Source organism: Nycticebus coucang, chromosome X, assembly GCF_027406575.1.
Source record: "Nycticebus coucang isolate mNycCou1 chromosome X, mNycCou1.pri, whole genome shotgun sequence".
Classification (NCBI taxonomy): Eukaryota; Metazoa; Chordata; class Mammalia; order Primates; family Lorisidae; genus Nycticebus; species Nycticebus coucang.
Window position 1 is genome coordinate 160064857 of NC_069804.1, and position 25980 is coordinate 160090836.

Sequence of the window (25980 nt, forward strand, 5' to 3'; positions counted from 1 at the left end):
GTGTCCTTTTGTCATGCCCCCCCAAACCTGTTCCTAGTGCTTTCTTACTTTCAGACATCAAAAGACATTACAGCCTCATCTTGAATTTTCCCTGCCTTAGTCCAGAATTAGCCATTACTCCTTTACTTTTCTTTCTTTTTTTTTTTTTTTCTGGAGACAGAGTCTCATTTGGTTGCCCTGGGTAGAGTGCCGTGGTGTCATAGCTTACAGCAACTTTAAACTCTTGGGCTCAAGTGCTTCTCTTGCCTCAGCCTCCCAAGTAGCTAGGACTACAAGCGCCTGCCACAATGCCTGGCTAGTTTTTCTATTTTTAGTAGAGACAAGGTCATGCTCTTGCTCAGGCTGGTCTCAAACTCCTGAGCTCAAAGAATCAGCCCATCTCTGCCTCCCAGAGTGCTAGGATTATAGGTGTGGGCCAACATTCCCAGCTAGGATTCCTGGTTCCTTTTATTGAAGAAAGTAATTACACACTAAGATATGGGCACTAAGTGTGCTCATTGCTTTTGGTGTGTCATTGCTTCTAGTTTCCCCTAAGACAAAGCTAGGAAATAAAAGCATACATACCAACTCATGTACACACACACACCTTTATCAATTTCTGTATCCTTATCTGTATACATAATGATACTGATCCCCTTCTAATCCACATCACAAATTAACTGTAACCTTTCTCTTTTCTTTATTTAATTTTTTCCTTGGATGGTGAGAAAATAAGCTCTCACTTTCTATTCTCTATCTATTCAACCCTAGTATATATCTAAAGTACTTACTTGTGCCTATGAGGAACAGATTACGAACTAGAAACAATATTCATGTGCAATTCTTTTTATCTTTACGTAAATATAGCACCTCCAAGTTTCTTTTGAATAGTGTCAAAATAAACTATTTGGTATAGCTTTCCTCATACTTTCACTTTTACTATGTTTAACTAAAAAAGGTAAGGAAAAGAACAGTATACTGCTATTTGTGTAAAAAAAAGGGAGAATTTCACTAGGGAGAATAGGTGTGGACATATTTGCTTGTATATATGTGAAATATCTATGGAGGAGAGAAAACTGAAAATACTAGTTGGAAGTTAACTCACTAACAGGTGAAAAGCGATGTGGGGGAAACCTCACAGTATATTCTTTTATACTTATATATTTTCATAATTCAAAAAGTAAAGAAAATATATTATCCATGAAAATTTAAGCTTAAAGAACAGAAAAGGAAGAACTCCATCATAAAAAGCAGGAAATAGTTTTAAAAAATCATCAAGGATACCAGGTGCAGTGGCTCACATCTGTAATCTTAGCACTCTAGGAGGCCGAAGCAGGTGGACAGCTTGACCTCAGCAATTCGAGACGAGTCAGAGCAAGAGTGAGATCCCATCTCTACTAAAAATAGAAAAACTAGTGGGGTGTTGTGGCAGGTACCTGTAGTCCCAGCTACTTGACATGCTGAGGCAAGAGGATTGCTCAAGCCCAAGAGGTAGAGGTTGTTGTGAGCTATGATGCTACTGTACTCTATCCAGGGCGACTGAGTAAAACGCTATCTCAAAAAAAAAAAAAATCAAGTAAATAGTGTATGAAAATAGTAATGTATGGAAAAGCTTTGTTTGGTAATTTACAAGAAGAACTCACAGATTCAATTGCAACTTATGCTCATGGCTAGAATTTATTACAGTAAGACAGAGCAAAAGTGGCAGGAAAAAAATTCACATCAGTAGAGTCAAGAGAAAACCCAGCACAGATTTCCAACGTTTTTCCTTATCTGAGGCCACAAATGACATACACAAGGCTCAATCTCTAGCAGCAAACTTCACAGGCATGTATAGAATGTCTCCACCCTGCGAAGCTCAGTTCTAGACTCAAGGTCAGAGATCAGATGGGTCTAGATCACTATGCACACCCTGCTACCAACTGGCTGTGGCAATGAAACTAGGGACCCCAACAATGAAACTGGGTTCACATTATCAATCTTGATCATGAACAAAGCAACCCTCCCCAACATCATCTCCCACTGCTCTTTCTCCTCTTCCTTCTCCTACAACTGTGCTCCAGGGGGCCAGGCCCTCTCTTGCTTCAGGGCCTTTGCCCTGGCTGTTGTCTTTGCCTGGAATGTTCTCTGAAGTCCTCAGCATTCAGCCCCTCACCTCCTGCAGGCCTATCCACAAAGATCACCTCATGGGAGGCTCCCTGGGCACTGTAACTAAAATAGCAGCCCCTTGACAATTTCCACGCCCTTTCTCAGCCTTAGCTGTCCTCACACCTGCCGATATATCTATAACATGGATATTTACTTCTTTTTCACCTCTTCTCCCATAATCTCCAAGGAAAATGTCTATGCCATGGGGGCAGGGAATGTTTCTAGTTCACTGCCGGGACCCCAGGCCTAGCACCATGCTTGGTGCCCAGTCAGGGCTCAGTAAGTACCTTTTGAATGAATGAATCAGATATAAACACACACTGGGTGGAAGAAGGAAAATATTTGAAGCACAATAAGAGTCTTTCTTTTTAGCTGCAGACTGTCGAGGAAATGCTCAACTGAATTATTAACTTTTCTCTCGGGATTTGAAATGCAAATATTATATTGAAAAGAACAAAATTTATTTTAGAAAGATGATTTTGGCTTCCCTTTACGAGATGAACCCTAACAGTTTTTCTAATAACAAGTAACATTTCTTTTTTTTTTTTTTTTTTTGTAGAGACAGAGTCTCACTTTATGGCCCTTGGTAGAGTGCCGTGGCCTCACACAGCTCACAGCAACCTCCAACTCCTGGGCTTAAGCGATTCTCTTGCCTCAGCCTCCCGAGTAGCTGGGACTACAGGCGCCCGCCACAACGCCCAGCTATTTTTTGGTTGCAGTTTGGTTGGGGCCGGGTTTGAACCCGCCACCCTCAGTATATGGGGCCGGCACCTTACCGACTGAGCCACAGGCGCCGCCCCAACAAGTAACATTTTTGTAAAAGAAAATTAAATAACACAGAAAGGAATCAAGTAAAAAGGGAGAGACAGGCCCAGGGATCACACCTTTTCACTAGGGCGGCTGTGACACTGGCTGCCATAGCAGGGCTCATAAAAATGTCGCCAGGGATGAAGTGGCCACATCATACTGTCTTGCTTTGCGGTTTATTTTCTTTGCTTGTTTTGCTAAGATAATACCTTCAAGTTTTTGTATTTCTTTCTTTGTTCAACTCTTTATATATTAAAATAATGGCCTTCGTCAAATATATTACAGATTTTTTTCTTCAAATTATTGCTTGTCTTTTAACTTTGTGGTGTTTTATGCCAATTAGAAGTGATTTTTATTGTGTGATCAAACCTAATAATCCTTCCTTTTATTGTTTCTGCCTTTGAAATCATGCTTAGAAGTGTCTTTTCTACCCCAGGATTATAAAAGTGCTCACCTAAATTTTATTCTATTACTGTCATGTTTTGATTATACTCTTCACAATTAAATTTTCAGAATTTATTTAGTGATAATAGATTTATTGAGTGCTTTTGATGTGCCAGGCTCTGTCCCGAGCACCTTACATTGATCATCTCATATGAAAGCTCAGTAACTCCAGAGGCAGGTGCATATAGGATCCTTTGTTTCACAGGTGAGGAAATGAGATTGTGCACTTATCTAAGACCTGGTCCATCTAACACTAAAGCCTACACAGGGTTGTCGTAAAGATTAGAGTTTGTGTATGTATAAATTGCTGGAATATATTAGCCAGTCAAAAGATTATAGAGTTTTCAAAATTACTTTTGCATAGTCCTCATAAACACAATTTCTGATAGCTGAGTATCATTTGAGAAGTTATATCTTTTAAAGTATGTTTCTAAAATATTGTTCCCTAACAAGCATTTAGAATTCCACAGTAGCAAAACCTTTATTTTAAGAAACAGTTGTCAGTAAAAATAATTTTGAAAGGATATACACTGACATGTGAAGAGTTTCCATGGGTAATGGAATGACCTAGTTTGGTTTCTAAAAACATCTTTGTCTCTACATTCCAGTTTTCTAGAAAGAGTGTTTTTTAAATTGTCTGATCAGAAAAATAGCCATAGTTATTTTATTTTCTAAAAGGCTATGAATGGGAGGAGATCAGGCAGTATCTGGATTTTTTTTTTGCCACCTCGGAAGAAAAGGAAACACATAGGAAGGGTATGGAAGACAGGGTGGCCCTCAAGGTGCAGCACAGCCGAGTGAGGTAGTGAGTGGGACAGGGAAGGCTGTGAGAAAGCATCAGGTAAGATGAGGTTTCATGTTTTGTATTACTCATTTTTATTTTTAGTAGTGTATAAATCAAATGACTAACTTATTTTTATTGGGAAGCCACTTTTCGGTGTGTTAATTCTCTAAACAATAATTTATATGAAGTGTAGAATACGTTTTTGTAAACTGTGTATGCTCTTTAAAACTTCTTTTGTATTTTCCTTTCCCTTCAGAAAGATGTATAACAAGGGTATATGTGAAACTTGGTAAATGTGGAATGTAAGTGTCTTGGCACAGTAACCGAGAGAATGCCAGGAAGGCTAGGTTAACCAGTGTGATGAAAGTGTGTCAAACAGTCTGTGAAGCTAGTGAATGATGCCCCATGATCATATCAATGTACACAGCTATGATTTAATAAAAAAAAAAAGATGTATAACATCTAAAATCATAAAATAACATAGGAAATGTTATTTGCTATGAAAACAAAAGAAGAAAATTTGTTTCCCAGTGCAGGATGATGTATATTAGAGTTAGCCAGGGGCACCAACTAGCACAAAGGCCACCCTGAAGGAACATGTGATAGAAATACACATCATTCATCTTCCAGAGCTTCCCACTCTCCAGTGTTTGGCCTTTCCAATGGCCTGCTGTTTTCTCTGTCGTGCTTTTGGTCAATTTCACCTCACTCCCCTTCTTTGTTGGCCATAATTATAGAAGCACATTACTCACCACTTCTAAGACGGAAATTCGTTCACCTTGTAATATCTAGAATAGTGAGATGTCCCTTACAATCAATGGCATATTTTATAGGATGATAATTAAATATGAGAGATATTTATCCATTTTTACAAAAGAAAAACTGGCATTTTAGAGCAAAGAAATCCAGCAGACACCACCTTATCCAGGTGATTAAGGCTCACATAATGAGGGATACGATATATCAACATCACATACCCTCAGATACAATGCACATCATTTCTGCGGGTTTTGTGCCCCAAACACACAATCTCAGTCTAATCATGAGAAAACATCTGACAAACTCAAAGTGAGAGGCATTTACAGAATAACTGACCAGTACTCATTCAAAGTGTCATGGTCAGGAAAGACAGAGAAACTCACAATTTCCAGGGAAGACTAAGGAGACATGAGGAATAAATGTTATGTGGGATCCTGGAACAGAAAAATGACATTAGGGAGAAAACTGGTGAAATTTCGTTAAGAGTACCAGTACCAGTGATAATTTCCTGGTTTTGATAACTATGCTATGCATGGTATGTAAGTTGTTGACATTAGGAGAATCCGGGTAAAGAGTACACAGGAACTTCTTGTACTATTTTCGTAACTTTTCTGTAAGTCTGCAATTATTTCAAAATGAAAGGTTTAAAAGGTGAGGCTAAGCTATCAATATATATTTGTGTGAGTCCTAATGTAGTTCCATTTTATTTTTTTTTTTAAAAAAAGGTTTTTAAAATGTTCAAAATAGCATTAACTATTACCAGGTAAGTGTGCTTCTTTTTGAGGTCGTTATCAAGGAAGGTAGAGATCCTTAAATAAAATGTTATTTTCCTTAACTCTCAGGATGACAAATTGCTGCTTATGTGTCTTTATAGTGCAGGCAGACCTCTCTGATGGAGCTTATAAATGGTGCTATATTTTGCATAACCCAGTGACTCTTGGGATTATGTTGCTAGGAATCTATCTTGTGGTAAACTTTCCCTTAACAAACAGGGATGAGTAAATATTCTGTCAAAATGGGAAAATTTGGGGCAGTGCCTGTGGCTCAGTGAGTAGGGCGCCAGCCCTATATATTGAGGGTGGCGGGTTCAAACCTGCCCCCAGCCAAACTGCAACAAAAAATAGCTGGGCGTTGTGGCAGGCACCTATAGTCCAAGCTACTTAGGAGGCTGAGGCAAGAGAATTGCCTAAGCCCAAGAGCTGGAGGTTGCTGTGAGCTGTGACACTACGGCACTCTACCGAGGGTGACAAAGTGAGACTCTGTCTCTACTCTGCCTCTTTAAAAAAAAAAAAAAAGTGAAAATTTTGAGCTGGTAACAATTACTGTGTGTGACTAGTGCTACTAGTACAGAGTGTACTGGTAACTTGGGCCAATTTCACCTACAAAGATTGATTCAGACCCATAGGTTTATACAACAGGTTTCCTCTGTCAAAATATTATTATTATGGTAGTCACATATGATGTTTGAAGACATGGTGTATGATTGTTTTATGTTCATTCCTTACCAGTTTCCATTTTTTAAGAATATATATGGGTTGGCATAACTATTCTCTGACTATGCCTGCTGCTATGGTCTTTACCAGGAAATTCATGCTACAAAAAGTACCCAGAGTGCTCAGTGAGGTGGGCAGATGTGATGGGTGTTAATCTGTCCATGAAATAATGACAACATTTTTTATCCTTCCTGGATAAAATGTGATATCACATTATGGCAAGGCTCAAGACATGCTATTGCTAAAGCAGAATAATTTGTTTATGAAAACAATCACAAACACTGATTTATAAAAATGGTGACCCCCCCCCTTGTTAAATCCAGGAAACATTCACTAAACATACCAACCTAACGACAAACTGTAATATCAAGAAATTAGAATAGGATCAATTAAGTAATATTTTAAAGAGAACTTTTGAAACAGATTGTGCCAAGCAGACATGGCAATTGAGTCCAAAATAGTTTCATAGCAGAATAACAGGAGACTCTTCTGTGTAGGTAGAAATCAATCCATGGACTGTACTCTCCAGATTCCTATCTGAAGATGATGCAACCTTCATCACTGAACAGTCAACATTCATGGAGTGATGGGCACAGTACTCCAGCATAATACACAATCAGCTATCTAGCCTGTCCTTCCTATCTTCATAACATTCTCTTATATGAGGTTAGTAAAAGACATTATATCTACTATACGTATAAGGAAGGCAAAGAATCACATGGTAGAGTATCTAGTGCTAAAAGCATCTTTACAAAAATTAAAACTAGGCCGGGAGCGTTGGCTCACACCTGTAATACTAGCACTGAGGGAGGCCGAGGCAGGTGGATCGACTGACCTCACAAGTTCAAGACTAGCCTGAGCAAAAGACAGACCCCCATCTCTACTAAAAATAGAAAAAAACTGAGGCAAGAGGATCGCTTGAGCCCAAGTTGGAGCTTGTGGTGTGAGTTATGACACCACAGCACTCTGCCCAGGGCGACAGCTTGAAACTCTGTCTCAAAAATAAATAAATAAATAAAAATAAAAGCTGCAGCCTAAAACTCATCAAATTATTGCTTCTGTTATTTAACTACTCATGAAGTAAGAAACAGTACACAAACGAATATCAAGGCTGTTTCAATTACACAAACTCAAGAGGGGTAGCAAATGCTGCAGTAACCAATGATGTATATTATTTTTGTATTACAGATACGACAGCAATACAAGCCACATAGGTCAATGACCCTCAACTTAATGTAGCTTTCATGTATATCATGGATAAGAAATAATATAGAAGAAAACTATAAAGCCTTCATGCAGACATGGAATTCTGATAAATGTGCTATCTATATGGCATGTTAAATATTAATAATTGTTGGAAAGGCTTTGTATATTTGAAATATTAAGGTTTTCATCAAAATTTGAGAATGTACGGATTATGTAAATCATCTTTATCCTGTGAGACTGGGCATCAAGATATTAACATAATGCAAAAATTAGTTTTAAAATAATGGATATAGTGAGTAGACAGCTTATTTAAATAATTAACTGGTGTATTAATATTCATTGGCCATTATCTAGTTTGTCTCTGAATTAAACATCTCCCAAGATTTAGACTGGTAGTGCAGTATGCATTTTGTAAAGCACCTTTCATAATATTTTCTTCAAAAGGTTTACTTTATGGTACTCTTTTTGCCTTTAAATGGGAGCACTGACCAGAAGTATACTAATGATTAAAAAGGTCATACATCTTTTTCCACATTCTATGATGCTTGGGAAGATAGAATTTGCAAAGCCTGCATGGAACTCCAAATCACAGAGTTAACTATAAAAACAGTGATACTTAGCTTGAAGAACTAATATCACGTTCATGGCAACTGGATTTGGGTATGACCATTGGAACATTAGTTTGTAGTTTTAAATATTAAACCCTAACTAAATAGAACCATTTTGAAGAACTCCTACAACAAACACTTAGTTAATCGGAAAAAGATAACCTTTTGTTTAACTCACTTTGTTTTTTGTTGAGACAGAGTCTTGCTCTGTCACCCAGGCTAGAGTACACTGGTGTCATCATAGTACTCTGCAACCTCAAACTTGTGAGTTCAAGAAATCCTTCTGCTTCAGACTCTAGAGTAGCTGGAACTACAGGTGCACATTACTATGTCCAGCTAATTTTTCTACTTTTTGTAGAGATGGGGGGGTCTCACTATGTTGCTCAGGGTGGTCTCGAACTCTGGCTTCAAGCAGTCCTCCTGCCTCAGCCTCCCAAAGTGTTAGGATTACAGGAATGAGCAAACACATCCAGCGTTAATTAACTTTTATGGTGAAACATGGCTTTTCATTTGTGTTATTTCATTGGAATCTCCTTGTAATTGTGGAAGTTAATTAGAGAAGTGCCATCTTAAGTTCCATCTACTAGAGATGAAGTAAATCAGAGTTTATGAGATGTTATGTAAGGTCAGATACAGCAGTGAGGCTGCAACTGTACCCCAGATCTCCTGAAACTTCATATGCAAAGCACCTACTGCAGTTCCTGACTCTCTCTGTGAAACAGATGAAAGATGCTTCTTTTTTCCCCTAACCCAGTGCTCTTTTCCATTTTAAGGCATTGCCCAGTCCTGTAGCAGTAGATTTAAGGAACACACACAAAAATTGTTGATGAAACTTGAATGATACCAAAATGAAGAAAATAAAACAGGCCTGTTAGTCATAACATCTAGGAATTACCTTTATCTTTATAATAAGTTTCCATTCTTGAACTGGAATAATCTGCAACAGAAACTAATAACAGGAACTCCAAAAGAGTAGTACAGGTTAAACATCCCTAATCTAAAAATTTGAAATCTGAAATACTTCAAAATCTAAAACTTTTTGAGTGATGACATGATGTCACATGGGTGGCTGAGACAGTGACATCTTTGCTTTCCGATGGTTCATGTACATAACTTTGTTTCATGCACAAAATTATTAAAAATCTTGTATAAAATTACCCTCAGGCTATGTTTAGACTGGGGTCCTATCCCAAGGTATCTCATTATATATACACAGATATTCCAAAATCCTAAAAAATCCAAAATCTAAAACATATTTAGTCCCAAGAATTTCAGATGGGGATACTCAACCTCTGTATCACTCAAGAAAATAATTCCTGAGGAGACTATCACATGAAGTAATACATTTCTATTAGCCAATGCAGCCATAAAGAAAAATGTTAATAAAGCCAAATTGGTCATGATGAGGGTAAAACAATTATCAAGAAATTGAAAAGGTTTCTATTAAGTTTAATTCATTTTCACACACTTTGAAAAAGAATCTCAAATGCATCACAGCCAATCTTATTAATTAAACCAAAAATCCATTAATGTTTTCTGCTTCTATGCTTTAATTTGTATATCTTTATCCTTAATTTAAGAATAATTATGAATAAAACATAAAAATCAATGCATTATCTTGTTCTGCAATCACATATGTCTTATTGTACATACCTTTTCTGCCCTCATATTTTCTTCATATTCTAGTACATAATATTCAGGTTTGATGATCTTGACAATAGGACTTCCCTTATAAAATGTACTCATAAATCTGAAATTCGTCAACCAGCTATTCAAGAAGAAAATTAAGTGAACCTAGTATTGCAGCAGTATGTCTATGTTAAAGACCCAAAATACACTTTAAGAAAGTTCAAAATGCCATCATATCCCCCTAGATGGTAAAGATTTTCATCTTGTACTCTCCCAGCCAGTTTGACTTTATCCTCTGAAAGCTGACTTTTCTCTTCCACGTGCCACTTAAGTACAGATAATAAGCTATAATTCAGTAAAGGGCACCTGTGTGTTATACGAGGATTATGATCAATGTACATAAAATCTAAAGCATATACAAAAAAAATAAACCAGGGCAGCGCCTGTGGCTCAGTAAGCAGGGCGCTGGCCCCATATACCGAGGGTGGCAGGTTCAAACCCGGCCTGGGCCAAACTGCAACAAAAAAGTAGCTGGGCGTTGTGGCGGGCGCCTGTAGTCCCAGCTACTCGGGAGGCTGAGGCAAGAAAATCACCTAGGCCCAGGAGTTGGAGGTTGCTGTGAGCTGTGTGACGCCACGGCACTCTAACGAGGGTGATAAAGTGAAACTCTGTCTCTACAAAAAAAAAAAAAATAAATAATAATAATAAAACAATAAACCATAGCAAGGCTGAAAAATCCCCTATTCCTAGAAAAATTCTTGAACTTTTTTCTTCAAGTGTATTGATAAGCGGGCTTTGGTGTACTGATGTACTGAGCTTTAGACTTGTTTTAGTTCTACAGACACAAAGTCTTAAGACAGTCTGTCCTTAAGACATTCTGCTTTTAGGATATTCTTTTTTTTTTTTGAGACAGAGCCTCAAGCTGTCGCCCTGGGTAGAGTGCCATGACATCACAACTCACAGCAACCTCCAACTCCTAGACTCAAGCGATTCTCCTGCCTCTGCCTCCCAAGTAGCTGGGACTACAGGTGCCCACCACAACACCCGGCTATTTTTTGGTTGAAGCCATCATTGTTGTTTGGTGGGCCTGGACTGGATTCGAACCCGTCAGCTCAGGTGTATGTGGCTGGCGCCTTAGCCGCTTGAGCCACAGGTGCCAAGCCTGGGATATTCTGTCTTAATAAACAAACGAAATTTGCCTCCTTCATGCTATTATTAATTTTACTCATTTCAAAGCACATCAAATTACAATAACATAGCAATCAACAAATTCAAATTATGTGCATTCAGATAGCACTCACCTTTAGAGAATCAAAACAGGCTACCACACGACCATTTTCCACATGGCAAAGTCTTGGTGGATGGGCAAATTTGCAATCTGCATCATCTCGAAAGCAAGTTCCTCTCTGAAATTCTCTACAGACTTCTAAAGTCAGCCACTTGGTGTCACGAATCAGGGCAACATTGACAGCCGTCATTTTTGAAAGCTAAATTAAAATCAAATGCACCCTGTTTAGGATATTACTGTGGACTGCTAAAGTATTAAAGATGAATTCAAACTAAATGTGAAAAGATAACAGCTTGCTTTGGTGAAACGTCTATTTGTTAGCACTTAGGTTTTCATTTAAGTCAGATCTGGTCTAGTTAAACAGCCAATCATAAAATAAAAATTGCATTAGAATAACTAAAAATCAAAGTAGACCAACTCCTAAGAAGGCAACTGTAAAGGTTAAAATAATGAATGTTTTATTTTTTTCCTTTGCCAAATTTACTTCCAATAACTGGCAGACTTTCAAAATAATTCTTTGCTCAACAGTTAATGTTTTCAATTATTCTTGTGAAAAGCATACGCTGCTGGCTGCCCTTGAACTTGTGGAATGGTCTCAGATCAGGGAGAGAAAAGTTTTCCTCCCTATTTCTTAGCTTTAAAGGATAAGATTGGGAAGATTATTAGAACCTAAAAAAAAGTTGGGTTGCAAAATAAAAGGGAGGGGAAATGGCTAAGAAAACTGAGCATTAAAGAAAAAAAGAAATGTACAAGCTGCTGACAGTGAACTAAAAGCATACCAGGTTTGGGAGGGAGGAAATGGTGGGAGAAGGTAGGGTAGAGGGAGAGGTTTATAAAGAGATAGCTCTAGAGTTGAATCCAAGCAGCAGAGTTTTCAGAAAAGACATTTTTCAGAACCTGCAAGAAAAAAACAAATAAAATTAGCTAAAATAATATAGTGCTTCCTTTTCAAACTCTAGTTTTGGAAAAGAAGTAACCATATTGTATTTAAAACAGGAAGCATCTACATATTGACAGTGCAATGGAGTACAGTCACCTATTGTCAATAAGAAGGGCATTTCCTAGGGTAAAACTGTGCATAGTTAAAGAAAGCAACTGCTTAGATTTACTGTTGTAGCACAAGACTGGGCAACAGTGCCAGATGAGTAGTGAAAGATGGAAAGGTAAAATGTACTTCAGATAAATAAATCTTTTGAAAAAACAATGGATTTTTTTCTGTGTAGGCTCTCTTAGTCTCTATGAAGGGAAAATGGAACAACTCCAAAGGTTTCAGCATACACAAATAAATGAGACAAAAAGCATTTTTCAGTGGTACATTAAATATAATATGGCTTTAAAATTTGCAGTTTAACTCAATGTTAACCAGCAACAATTTTGAGCAACTCAGTGAAAAGATATATGTAAGATAAATTTACTTGTATTATGCCAAGAACACACACCAAAAATAAAAAAAAAATACACTAAAGCAAAAGTAAGCTCAGAGAATTAGAAAACTCAGACAATTAACTTCAACAAATAGCAGAATTAAAGTTCTTGAAAATATTTCACTTAATTTTCTGAACAATATTCTCAATAACTTTACAGCATCTGAATTTTCTATTTGTCTTTTCCATATTCAAGATGAAATTCAATGTCACTTGATTTTTCAGATATAAATACCTAGGAAATTCAGGCAAGCTTATCTATTCAAGAACAAAACATATTGTTCTCTGAGTCACTCTTCATGGATATCTTTCTAACATATATTACATGCAGTTTTTCCTTCCTAAAAAATATTGGACAAAACTTGGCTCTATTAAAGACTTGAGGGGTCATTAATGTATTGGGAAGTACAATAGTGGCACGCTGCTCCTCGTCACTTCCTCCATTCTATTACTGTTATACTACCTGTCACAGTGAATTTTCCAGTTCTTCTGGAAAACCTAATAGACAACCATGGGTGTTGAATAAGAGTTAGTTTCTGAATGGGGGAGGGGGGCCTTAGGGGCAAGATGTAGGGTTTTCTTGCACAAGTTCTATAACTGCCCTTAGTGCTTTCAGGGTCCTTTTGCTTTAAGATATATATAGGACCATGTTCTAAAGCAGTAGTTCTCAACCTTCTTAATGCCACAACTCTTTAATACAGTTCCTCATGTTGTGGTGACCCCCAACCATACTTATTTTTGTTGCTACTTCATAACTGTAATTTTGCTACTGTTATGAATCACAATGAAAATATCTAATATGTAAGATGGTCTTAGGCTATCCCTGTGAAAGGGTCATTCGACCCCAAAAGGGGTCGAGACTCACAGGTTGAGAATCGCTGTTCTGGAGGGTTAAGGCTGTCAGGCAAATGATCTCTAGAAGAAAATATTTTTTAAATAGCCTGGTGGGGGAGATGCAAATCAAATAAATGTGATGACCACTTCACATCTACCAGGGTAACTATAATAAAACAGACAAAAGAAATTTGGAGAAAGAAAAATCATACATTGTGTGTGAGAATATAAAATAGTGCAAGTTCTGTGGCAAACAGTCTGACAGTTTCTCAAAATGTTAGAGTTATCATATAACACCCCCATTTGGGGTCTTGGTATATACCCCAAATAATTGAAAACAGGTGCTTAAACAATCCTTGTACAGGAATGTTCATAGTAGCACTATTCACAATAGCCAAGAGGTAGAAATAATCCAAGTGTCCAACAGCAGATGAATGGATAAACAAAATGTGGTACATCCACACAATGGAATATTATTCCACCATTAAAAGACATGGAGTAGGCTCAGTGCCCATAGCACAGTGGTTATGGTGTCAGCCACATACACCTAGGGTGGCGGGTTGGAATCCAGCCTGGGCCAGCTAGACAACAATGACAGCTGCAACAACAACAAAAAATAGCTGGGCATTGTGGCAGGCACCTGTAGTTCCAGCTACTTGGGAGGCTGAGGCAAGAGAGTAGCTTAAGCCCAAGAGTTTGAGGTTGCTGTGAGCTGTGACGCCACAGCACTCTACCAAGGGTGACATAGTGAGACTCTGTCTCAAAAAAAAAAAAAAGAAAAGGCATGGAGTACTGATCCATGCTACAACGTGATGGACCTTGAAAACATTACGTTAAAGTGAAAGACACCAGACAAAAGGCCACATACGGTATGATTTCATTTATATGAAATATCCAGAATAGCCATATACACACAGACAAAGTAGATTAGTGGTTGCCAGGGGCTAGGAGGAGGAGAAAATGAGGAGTGGCAGCTTAATAGGTATGGAGTCTCCTCTGGAGGTGATGAAAATGTTCTAGAGTTTGGGTAAAAAATTTTTTAATATAGCATAACTCATTCTACTCATTGTACACTTTAAATGGATGAATTAGATAGTATGTGACATACATCTCAGTAAAGCTGTTTTTTATTTTATTTTATTATTATTATTATTTTTTTCTTGCTGTTTTTGGCCGGGGCTGGGTTTGAACCCGCCACCTCCAGCATATGGGGCCAGTGCCCTACTCCTTTGAGCCACAGGCGCCACCCTAAAGCTGTTATTATTTTTTAAAGTCTAAAGTGACATGACAACCAAAAAAAATAAGTAAAGCTTGATAGGTAATGAGATTAGCTATCCCAAGCTTTCTAAGATTCTCCTTAAACACAGATTTTCCTCAGTAGTGTTATTAACTTGAATTTCAAGAGTAAATTAGTTCCTGTACTGTAACTGACTTATTAAGAAAATACCCTAAAAGAGTATGTTCTGGAAGTTTGTAAATTTATATTCAAAGATATATTACAATTTAATCCTACAACTAAATTATATAAGCTGCCTGAGCATATTTCAAAAAAAATAACCAAAAAAGGAATATGCACACATACACACACCTGCCACACACGCATGTTGAAGATCTGCTCAAACCCTAAACAGTGAGGGTCTGGAGAAAGATTTTTCTCCATCAGGTATAAAAACAGATAATAAATTTGAATTTTGAACTACAAATGAAAAACTCAAACAGTAATTGGCTTCTAGCCATGCATTTTATGTAAGGTCAGGGATGGGGACAAAAAGAATTTTCATTTCTCCTGTTTTGGGATTTTTTCCCCCCTAGGCTGTAACCTCTGATGAAACCCTGGCCAATTCCTCAAAGCAGTTCTAGCCAACATATGCCTTCCTTCATACTGGAATCATTTTGGAGGCTAGTTCAGAAGAAACTAGGTGTGACAACTCAAAGAAGCTGGTGTGAGGATGGAGAGACGTTCTCTTGTGCAGCTCTGCTCATCTATGTATAAAAGACAGAGAGAGGTGCTAGTTTTCCCATATTCATAAGATTAAGTTTATTTGGAGGTTAATATCATCTTCACTACCTTAGACCTGAGTAATAAGAATGTAATTTTGTTTCTTACAATATATATTCCTCCAAAATAGAGCATGAAAATTTACCATTTCTTAGTGCTTTTGTACTTTATTGTACTTGGCAGTTTGCAAGTGCTTGTATATCATTGATCTTTGGCTCTCTCAAAAATACTCTATAGTATCAATGATAGCTCCCAAATGCTGATGACTGAAATGAAGCTCATAGAGGTTAAATTACTTATTTGAAGTTAAAAGGCCTGAAGTGGTGGAACCATGACTACAGGCAAGATCTTCTGACTCCAAAACTCACGCATAGATCCCAGCAGAAAAATGTCATAGAGATAATTTCTTATCTCCTTTGGGAATCTTAAACAAGAAAAGCCAGTCATTTTTGTAGAGTACTTATGATTCTTTCTCAAAATTACATCCATGCCTGATGTGTTTTCGTAATCTACCCAAGTTGCTGAGCCAACATAGATCTAGCATCTATTAAGTGCCAGGCACTGTTCTGGATACTGAACAAGACCGATAAGGTCTCTGCTCTCATGGAACTTCCTATGCTCATTTAGAGAAGTAACCTAAGGCACAGAGAAGTAAAATGATTATTAGAGTTTATGAAGAGGTAGTAGTATGCACCAGCTATTCTGACTTCAACACAAACCTCCAATTCACCATCAGTGGTACAGTAAGCACTGTGACTTAAGAAAATTCTTAAACACACAAACACTATTGCATAGAAATAAGTCATCAAGATGAATACCTCAGAATTACTCAAACTAAGTCTTACTGCTCTTCAGATTCCTCTTGGAGAGGGTACTACTGTTCTCATTTTACAGATGGGGAAATGGAGGTGGAGAAAGGTTAGGTAATTTAACTTGCATAACTTCATGTAGTTAGGAGATAATCAAGCCATGGTTCAAACTCAGGCAGTCTGACGTCGGAGCCTCTCCCTGCAACCATGCAACAATAGTGTATAACTCTTATGGCACATACCATATTCTTCCTCATTCTAGTGACTGGGTCCCTTTACTTTTCTCTATTAGACCATAAACTCTTTGAGAGTAGAGATTATGTTTTACTCAGCTTGTCATTGGAGGTTAGAGCTGCTAATACCTGGGTGAGATTCTTGATACTGCATTCAATCTGCATAAAGAATGATCTATTCCTGCTCATTTAAAAAAAAAAAGCAAGATCTTATTAAAATATGGAATACCCAAATGACTACTATCTGTATCTTTGGATAGTAAGTTAATCTTTGGTTAATCTTTCTGCCCAATAATGGATGTGATGAAACTGAACTGGTGGTGAGAGTGGGGGTGGTGGGATTCCATTCTGAGCCATAAAAAAAAACTTCCTTAAGTATTCTTCCTTCCTTCCAAAATAAACAAATTTTGATTTTTAACTGATGCTCATTTATAAGAATCCTAGATAATACACAATGTAAGGAAAATATTAACACTTTTATTTAAAAATTACATACTCATTGGATTCACTATTAAGTGTATCCTTTAAAAATGTAAATTTTACATTCTACATTCCCATCTTTTATGGTGAAATTTACCTTGAAGAAGAAACAAAAGAAGAAAGAAATATTTTCTACTGAACTAAGGGAAATAGTAAATTATTTCAGAGCTGATTGCAAGGTCATTGTTAACAGCTACTTTTGCCCCACTTTTCCTATACTTTCCTTGTATCCTCTTTTCTTTTGCCTTACTTCCACAAGCCACCACATAACATAGGAATACTGTCCATGCCTGGTCCAGGACATCACAAAGATAATATCTGGCACCTAAACCAATCACTGAAGAGGGTTTCCTTTAAATGCATTTATCAATCTCCCAAATAAACAATGAAAACAACATTTTCTTTCTTTCCATTTTAAGTTTTTCTTACATCTGTATTACCTCTGAATTTCTTGTGGCCATTTATTTTGGCTCTACAAGTATATGACACACCTGCTGTACAGTGCTTGAATTGGCAGGCCTTAAAGTTTTCAAATTTGCTTCAAGTTCTATTTCCCTTACGTGTTTTAGTTAGTGGTCCACCACCACACATTCTTTAAGTCATATGAGAGGTGCTCAGCACTGCAGATGGAAATCATGATTTCATAGGCATCCTATTGAGTCTTCTGTCGGGGGGGGGAGAGGAAAATAGTCATAAAAATAAGGGTATTTTGCCTATGCACAGAACTTTTGCATTAAGTTTTTATTTTTTAAGCCCCATTGCATTTTTTTCACAATATTCCTGAGAGAATAAATTTCATATACTTTTAAACAATCAGGGAAGTTATTCTATTTCATAAAGTAATTAAACAACCCATCTCTATTTACACATATGGTCCTTGAAGAAAAAACAGGCATGACTGTGTCTCTTTTGAAATAACAATGGATGTTACTGGTTTTGTTTGTCAAGGGAGTTCATTTTTTAAGGTGTGTCTATTTTTAAATAATATGACAACATACTAAAAAGTGGTATTTTAATATTTAAAATTAACCCAATTTAATATAAAACAACTAAAAACCTGGATTTTAAACATAGTTGCTATTAAATCACAGTAGTTAGGTGCTTCCTTATGTACATGGGACAGAAATTCCAGTGCCATTAAAAGGAATGCTTTCACCAAAAACTGGATTTAAACTTAAAGACAACAAGAACTGAACACATTTCAGAATTCCACTCCTATAATGCTCAAGCATTTTAGAGAGTGAAACACAAAATGAATCACAAGACTGACTGCATTAATATATGCAAAGTGATTTTACTGATGATTCATTCAACAAATATTTATTTGGCATCTAATATGACCCAGGTTCTGATCTAGGTTCTCAGGAAACAGAATTGAACAAGATAAAAAATCTTTGCCCTTAGACTCATTCAAAGTGGGAGTCAGCTGGTGCAGACAGGAAGGAGGAGCAGAAAATAAAGTTACACATCCATTGTTCATTTTATCCATTCAACTAATATTATCAAGGCAAGTGAGGTCTTTAAAAAGACTTGGGGGGGAAAGCAGAAAGAGGGAAGGAGGGAGGGGGGTGGGGCATTGGTGTGTGTCACACTTTATGGGGGCAAGACATGATTGCAAGAGGGACTTTACCTAACAATTGCAATCAGTGTAACCTGGCTTATTGTACCCTCAATGAATCCCCAACAATAAAAAAAAAAGACTTACATGGGAAAATCTCAATCTAAAAATATGTATTGTACACCAACTATGTGCACTGACCTGAGTCATGTACTTCTTTGGAAATAAGAACTTTATGGCACTGTCTCTGCACTCAAGAAGCTCACTTAGTTGAAGTGTTAAGAACAACATATATAAAATAAAAGCAAACAATGCAGACAGTTGAGACAACATTTAGTAACATTAACAATGGGAAGAAAATGTCACTAAGGTCAAAGGAGTTTTCAAAGAGGAGAAGGGAACTGGACCTTAAAGAATGAGCCGTACCTAGGAGAGGGCAGAGGGCCAAAAAGCATTCCTGGAAAGAACAGCATGAATAAGGACTGGAAGATCAGACTGGGTGCCAGCCATGTGTAGGATAGTGAGCATACGTAGGATGGCAGGTTTAAACTGGGGAAGAGAAATACCACAGCATGTGGGTGGTTTCTGAAGAACCTGGAAAGTGATCCAAGGAGTATACATTTGTTATGGAAATAAGAGTCTTCTTCAAAGACTTTAAGCAGCATAGATGTAGAATGTTAACAATGATCTGTCCTTGGAAAATTGTTTTATTTAAGGAGCCCACAATACATAGAGTAAAGTTCATGGAAGAACAAAAGATGAATGGGAAGTAGATAAAGGTCAGGGTGTTTCTCTTCATTTCATAGACTCTGTGAGGCAGTGATTCAAATCTGTGCAGTATAAAAAGTAGGCTGAGTTGGCGGGCGCCTGTAGTCCCAGCTACTCGGGAGGCTGAGGCAAGAGAATCGCTTGAGCCCAGGAGTTGGAGGTTGCTGTAAGCTGTGTGAGGCCACGGCACTCTACCGAGGGCCATAAAGTGAGACTCTGTCTCTACAAAAAAAAAAAAATAAATAAAAAAAATTATAAAATAAAAAGTAGGCTGAGAAATAAACTGAAAAGTGTATCTTCTTGATTGCATTTGACTACCCATTTATCAGTGACCCCAGTCAAGTGGGATATATAACTGCATTCCTATTTTCTGAACTGACTCAAGTACTTTTCGATCTTAATCTCTGATAGAAATTTCTTTTTAAAATGTAATCGAAATTTCAACTAAATTTTTTTAAAATTTCAGATTAATATGAGGGTGTACACGATTAGGCTATGTTGATTGCATTTGTTCGGTAAAGCCCAAGTTGTAGCTGAGCCCCTCACCTAGAAGGTGTGCTGTATACCCCTACATTCTGCCTGTTGGTTGAGAGCACACCAATCTCCTCCCTCCTCCTCCCCCTCCTTGAGTTTAATTGTGCTTTCTCTTGTGTTGGCATGTATTTGTCTTCTGATTTCATATCAGAATTGAGCATATTGGATACTTGATTTTCCATTCTTTTTCTTTTCTTTTCTTTCTTTTTGTTTTGTGTGTGTGTGTGTGTGTGTGTGTGACACAGCTTCACTTTGTCACCCTCTGTAGGGTGCTGTGGTGTCATAGCTCACAGAAACCTCAGACTCTTGGGCTAAAGTGATTCTCTTGCCTCAGCCTCTCAATCAGCGGACTACAGGTACCCACTACAACACCAGACTATTTTTAGAGATGGAGTCTTGCTTTAGCTCAGGCTGGTCTTGAACTCATGAGCTCAGGCGATCCACCTGCCTTGGCCTCCCAGAGTGTTAGGATTACAGGCATGAGCCACTGCGCCCAGCCTGATTTTCCATTCTTGTGATATTTTACTCAAATGTTCTTTTACAGAGCTCTTATTCCATGCCAGACACTGTGCTAGGTATTTTATATTCATCACCTCATTCAATCATCCTCAATACCCTAGTGAAACAGATACTACTAAGAAACAATGTTAAAGTCTAATTTAAATCAAAGTCTACCTTTCACAAATTTCAATTCTAGACTCATCATCAAATAGCCATGAGTTTTGAACATATAAAGTTATCAAGGCTCAGTGCCCATAGCTCAGTGAGTAGAGTGCTGACCACATACACTGAGGCTGGTGGGTCCCAGGTTTGAGCCTGGCCTGAGCCTGTGAAACAACAACGACAACAGCAATCAAAAAATAGCCGGGGGTAGAGCCTGTGGCTCAGTGAGTGGGGCAGCAGCCCCATATACCATGGGCGGCGGGTTCAAACCCAGCCCCAGCCAAACTGCAACAACAACAACAGTGACAACAACAACAAAAATAGCTGGGCACTGTGGCAAGTGCCTGTAGTCCCAGCTACTCGGGAGGCTGAGGCAAGAGAATCGCTTAAGCCCAAGAGTTTGAGGTTGCTGTGAGCTGTGACACCACAGCACTCTACCAAGGGCAACATAGTGAGACTCTTGTCTAAAAAAAAAAAAAAAAAGTTAGCAAGTTCTCTAAAATCATAATGGAGTCATGGGCACCAATAAAAAATTTCCCACTTATCAGTTTTCTTCCAAGCTTCTTGCAGTCACAATACAAGAGCTTACTACTCCCTATTCTTGGAAACCACAGGATCCTGAGTTGCTTAAAATTAAAATTTGGAGGAAGAGCATAATCTTCTCATGCATATCTAGCAAATCAGTTAGAAAATTCTTGGGCGGCGCCTGTGGCTCAAAGGAGTGGGGCACTGGCCCCATATGCCAGAGGTGGTGGGTTCAAACCCAGCCCCGGCCAAAAACTGCAAAAAAAAAGAAAGAAAGAAAGAAAAAAAAAAAAGAAAATTCTTGACACATTGAGTTTAATATCACTATTCAAAAAAACATGTGGTCCAGAAATCTGGGATCCAGCTGGCAGAAAGGAAACATAAAGCCTTTGGGCACAGTAAATCCCTCCTCCAAAAATAACTTTTTTGCAAAAAAAAAATGGCTATTGAAATCAAAGTGAAAAAATTTGAAACAAAATTTAGAAATTATAAAAAAAATATGAAGCTATATAACACTGCAACAGGTTGCCAGTACCTTAAAAGTTCAACTCTCTCTGTTGCTATCTTGTAAACTTACTATATCAAAATCTGGGGTACACAAGTCATAAAGTGAAGGCAAAATAAAAGTGATTTCACCACAAGAGGGCTTCAGGACAAGATATGAGGAAGAACCTGCAAGGAAAGCAGAAATTTGAAAGTAAAACTCAGGAAAATGCTTGAGTCAAACCAGCAAGGATGTCTGTACTCCAAAGTAAGTAACAATATATATAGAAAGTAAGAAGATACCTATACAGAATCATCTCATACCTATGAATAATCACTCAGCTTAATTGGTCAGGCATTCATACTGCAGTGAAAGGAATTCCTATCAAAGCTGACAAAATTCTATAATGTAGTTACCGCATTGCATGAATCAATTTAAAACTATGTTTATGTACTTTATAAAAGTGATGAGAAAGATAAAGTGAACATTATATCATCTATACCACCAAGTACTGAATGGTTTATATGATTACATTTGACAGCCACATAGCTTAATATACATATGAAGAGGACCAAAATGCCTTGATTCTATTAATATTTAAAATAACAGTATAACCGTGCAAAAGATTGTAAAAGGTCTCAGCAAATACAAATTTCTTCATCTCACACTGACATAAAATTGAGTTTATATTCCAGAGTTCTAATATGGATGGCATTATCAATTACATGTGCTACTAAACACTTGTCCCACTAAAAATACACCTCAAGCAACAAAGCAGCTTTTCACATTAGTAATCACTGAAACAACACAACACAACTCAGGTTTTCAGGTTTGTCAAAAGTCAAATAAGACTCATTCAGGAGAGATAAGAATTTTGAGAATTCTAAAGTTGGAAGTAATCCTGAAAGATCAAGTACAGTTCATTACCTTCAGGCAGGTAAATTAAGGACTCTAAACCATTCAGGGTTGATACCTTAAATACAATTATTGAATGCATATTAATAGTGGTTATCTATAACTAATCTTTCATAAGTTTGTTCACTAAACGAACATTTATTACAGACCAACTCAGTGCCACATAACTAGATGATGAAGAACCAAACATGGATAAGCCACAGCCCCTCATGTTTACATTTTATTTCAAAATTTCAAATGAGAATTTTAAAAAGCTTTTTTGATATTATTTTAAGAATCTTGATCTTATATACCTTTCATTTTTTAAAAAAAATGAATGTTCAAGCTCACAAGGCTACTGAAAAACAGGCCAAATCATAGTATCATTATAATCTGTCTCAGTCCATTTTGTGTTGCTATTACAGAATACCAGGTGATTTATAAAGAATGGAAATTTAATTTGGCTCATGGTTCTCGAGAGCCTGGAAACTCCAAAATTTGGTGGCCATTCTGGCAAGCTTTATGCTGCTTCAACTCATGATGGCAAGCTGAATGCAGAGAGGGCACATGCAAAACAGAGGACACGTTATACTTGCTTATAACAACCCTCTCTCATGAGAACTAAGCCAGTTTTGAATATATTGATCCATTTGTGAAAATGAAGGCCCATGACCTAAATACCTCTTAAAGTTCTCATAATTTCTTAGTACTGATACAAGGGCAATTAAATTTCAAAACGAGTTTTGGTGGGGAGAAACCACATCCAAACCATAGCAGAGCCCATTTATTCCTTGACCATGTTTTTCAGGCATTTTCCCATTATATCTTGAGCTGCAATTCTGTTTCTTCAACAAATAGTCATGTGCCTTTCCTACACTTCAACTCTGCCTCTCTCTAAAGAAGCGGTTCTCAACCTGTGGGTTGCAACCCACAGGAACTGTATTAAAGGGCTACGGCATTACGAAGGTTGAGAACCACTGCTTTAAAGGATGGCTTCCAAAGCCTTCACTGCTGGTACAATAATACATCCACCTGATACATCCTCCTCCTCACCCCCTCCCTCCAGGTGCTACAATATGGCTTCCATATCTATCATTTAATTAAAACTGCCCTAGATTTAATGGGTGCGTTCAAGAACAACACTAATCTGAATTAAATATTAGCTACCCTCGCACAGTACGCAGCACAACTAAATTCTCAATAAATACTAGCTGAGGGCGGCACCTGTGGCTCAGTGAGTAGGGCACCAGCCCCATATACCGAGGGTGGTGGGTTCGAACCTGACCCTGGCCAAACTGCAACAAAATAAAATAGCCGAGCATTATGGTGGGTGCCTGTAGTCCCAGCTACTCGGGAGGCTGAGGCAAGAGAATCGCTTAAGCCCAAGAGCTGGTGATTGCTGTGAGCTGTGATGCCACAGCACTCTATTGAGGGTGACAAAGTGAGACTATCTCTAAAAATAAATACATACATACATACATACTAGCTGAGTTGAATATTATACAAATACAAAGGTGGCATGCATCACATTGTAGTTACTCATTGAACAAAACTTCATATTGTCAGTTATGTAGAGGTAAGAGTCTATATATTTAGGCAAACTAATTTCCTTTGATTTCTTTTCCTTGTATGTATTACATACAATATACAAGGCATAGGATGTGGTTCTTGTTTTCATGAACTTTAATAGTCTAACAAACTATAATTTCCATGCTACACACTTAATAAACCCAATTACAGAAAGAAGAGCCACACTATGGAACATATTGCAAGAGTACAAGTCAAATCTATCAAGTATAGAACATAAATGTCTTAACACAATATTCAAGTAAATGAGGTGAAAGCTATATTAATTAATTAGTTTGATGTAATCACTCCAAATTGCATAAAAAATCAACACATTGTACCCCACAAATGCATAAATGTATTCATGATCTATGTGTATATGACTTAATAAAATGGAAAAAAAAAAGAAGAGGATAACATAGTTTTTAAAAATATATTTTAAGGTCTTAGAGATTTATGAACTGTGCTTCCTTAAGAAGGGAGAAATCCTACTTATTCCTCTAGAGCCAACTTCTCAATTCCACTGAGCAAAAGGGATCAATGGGTGCTCAAAACACTGTTCAGACTTCTCCACCATGAGCCCACTGTATGATAGTTGTGTATCTACTTCCAGCTATTTCTGTGAAACCCTTCAGAGCAGGACCTAACCTGATGCCTGGCACTTAATATACTGTTTACTTTTCTTTTCTTTTTTTTTTTCATTGTAGAGATGAGGAGATAAACTAAGGCCCAGAAAAGTGAAGAAAGTTTGTTGTTGTATAGTTTATAGAATAAGCTTTAGAAACACAAAAACCTGGATTCAAACCTTTGTCACAACATTTAATATCAGTATATGGGTTTCCTAGCAGGAATAAAGCATATGTCATATGTGCAAACACCTGTGAGGTAGGAACTCAATAAACCTAAGATCACAGTTAAGGACATCTAACTGGTAGTAGGCATGGTGGGTGAGTTTTTGGGAACTTAAAGGAAATTTTTTAAAAGGGGGAAAATTATGGCATTTATTTGGTGTTTTAGGTTATATTTTAGCCAACACGAACATTTAAATTTGTGTGGGATAGTGCAAAGGACCTAAGTGGAAAAAAGTAAACAGCTACCCTAGGGACAGAAAATAGAGCTGATGTAACAGCATCCTTAGAGAGTAGAGTAAAACTTACCTAGATATTAGCAATGTCAGTTATTAAATAGGCAAAAGTTTTATATAATGAAAATAAAGGGATAGTGCCTCAAGGCGGCACAAACATAATAAACAAAAGCAGTACCTTTCCAGATCTTTGAGCAGTATCTTTTCCATATCTTTTAAAAGGAAACTTTAAACAACTAAGTACTTGAGAGGAAAGAATAAAAATATTAAATATCCTTGATTTTTAAAAAACCTATAGAAGATATATCACCATAGCATAGCATAATAGTTAAGAACAGGATTCTGGAGCCAGAAGGCCCTGGTCTCTTAATTTTACTTCATACTTACTAATAGAAAGACCTTGGGAAAATTACCTAAACAATCTGCACTTCAGTTTCCTCATCTATAAAATGGTGTCAATTAATGGTATCTATCTCATAGGACTGTTTTGTAGATTCAGGTGAGTTACTATTTATAAAGTACTTAGAACACTGTCTAACACAAAGTAAGCACTAATTAAGTGCTTCTGAAATGATAATCACCTGAACTCACCTTGTTCAATATGGAAGTAGAAATCTGACAAACCTTATCCTCTACAATGACTAATTTTTTTAAGTGATTTGCTATATATTTACTCTGAAGCCATCAACCTCCTTATATAAATACTTACAAAATGAGAAACTCCGAAGCTGAGTGAAGATAACAGAAGAAAAAACAAAGTCAAGTGGTCCACCTGTTTTGTGTTTTTCCAGAAAGATCTATAAGCAAACTCTATAGAGAGACACATTTTACCTCAATATAGTGAGGGACTTCTAAGTTCAAGCTCTCCAACATTACACTGAACTGTTTAATTAGGTGGTACATTTCTCTTCACTGGATTTCTGCCACATTGAATGGGAAATTGAACTAGAAACCTCACCATCATCACACAAGGCTAAGAT

General features: G+C 37.3%; 1 protein-coding gene across 1 annotated transcript in view; it reads right to left on the reverse strand.

Moving 5' to 3' along the window:
* The window catches only part of MBNL3 (muscleblind like splicing regulator 3), a 126847-nt gene that overhangs the window by 50402 nt on the left and 50465 nt on the right, over positions 1-25980 (reverse strand). The window contains exons 2-3 of the mRNA XM_053580901.1: positions 11159-12042; positions 9124-9165 (exon numbers count right to left, since the gene is read on the reverse strand). Coding sequence (XP_053436876.1) covers positions 9124-9165; positions 11159-11335 — 219 coding nt within the window. The 5' untranslated portion in view covers positions 11336-12042. The remainder of the gene's footprint in view (positions 1-9123; positions 9166-11158; positions 12043-25980) is intronic.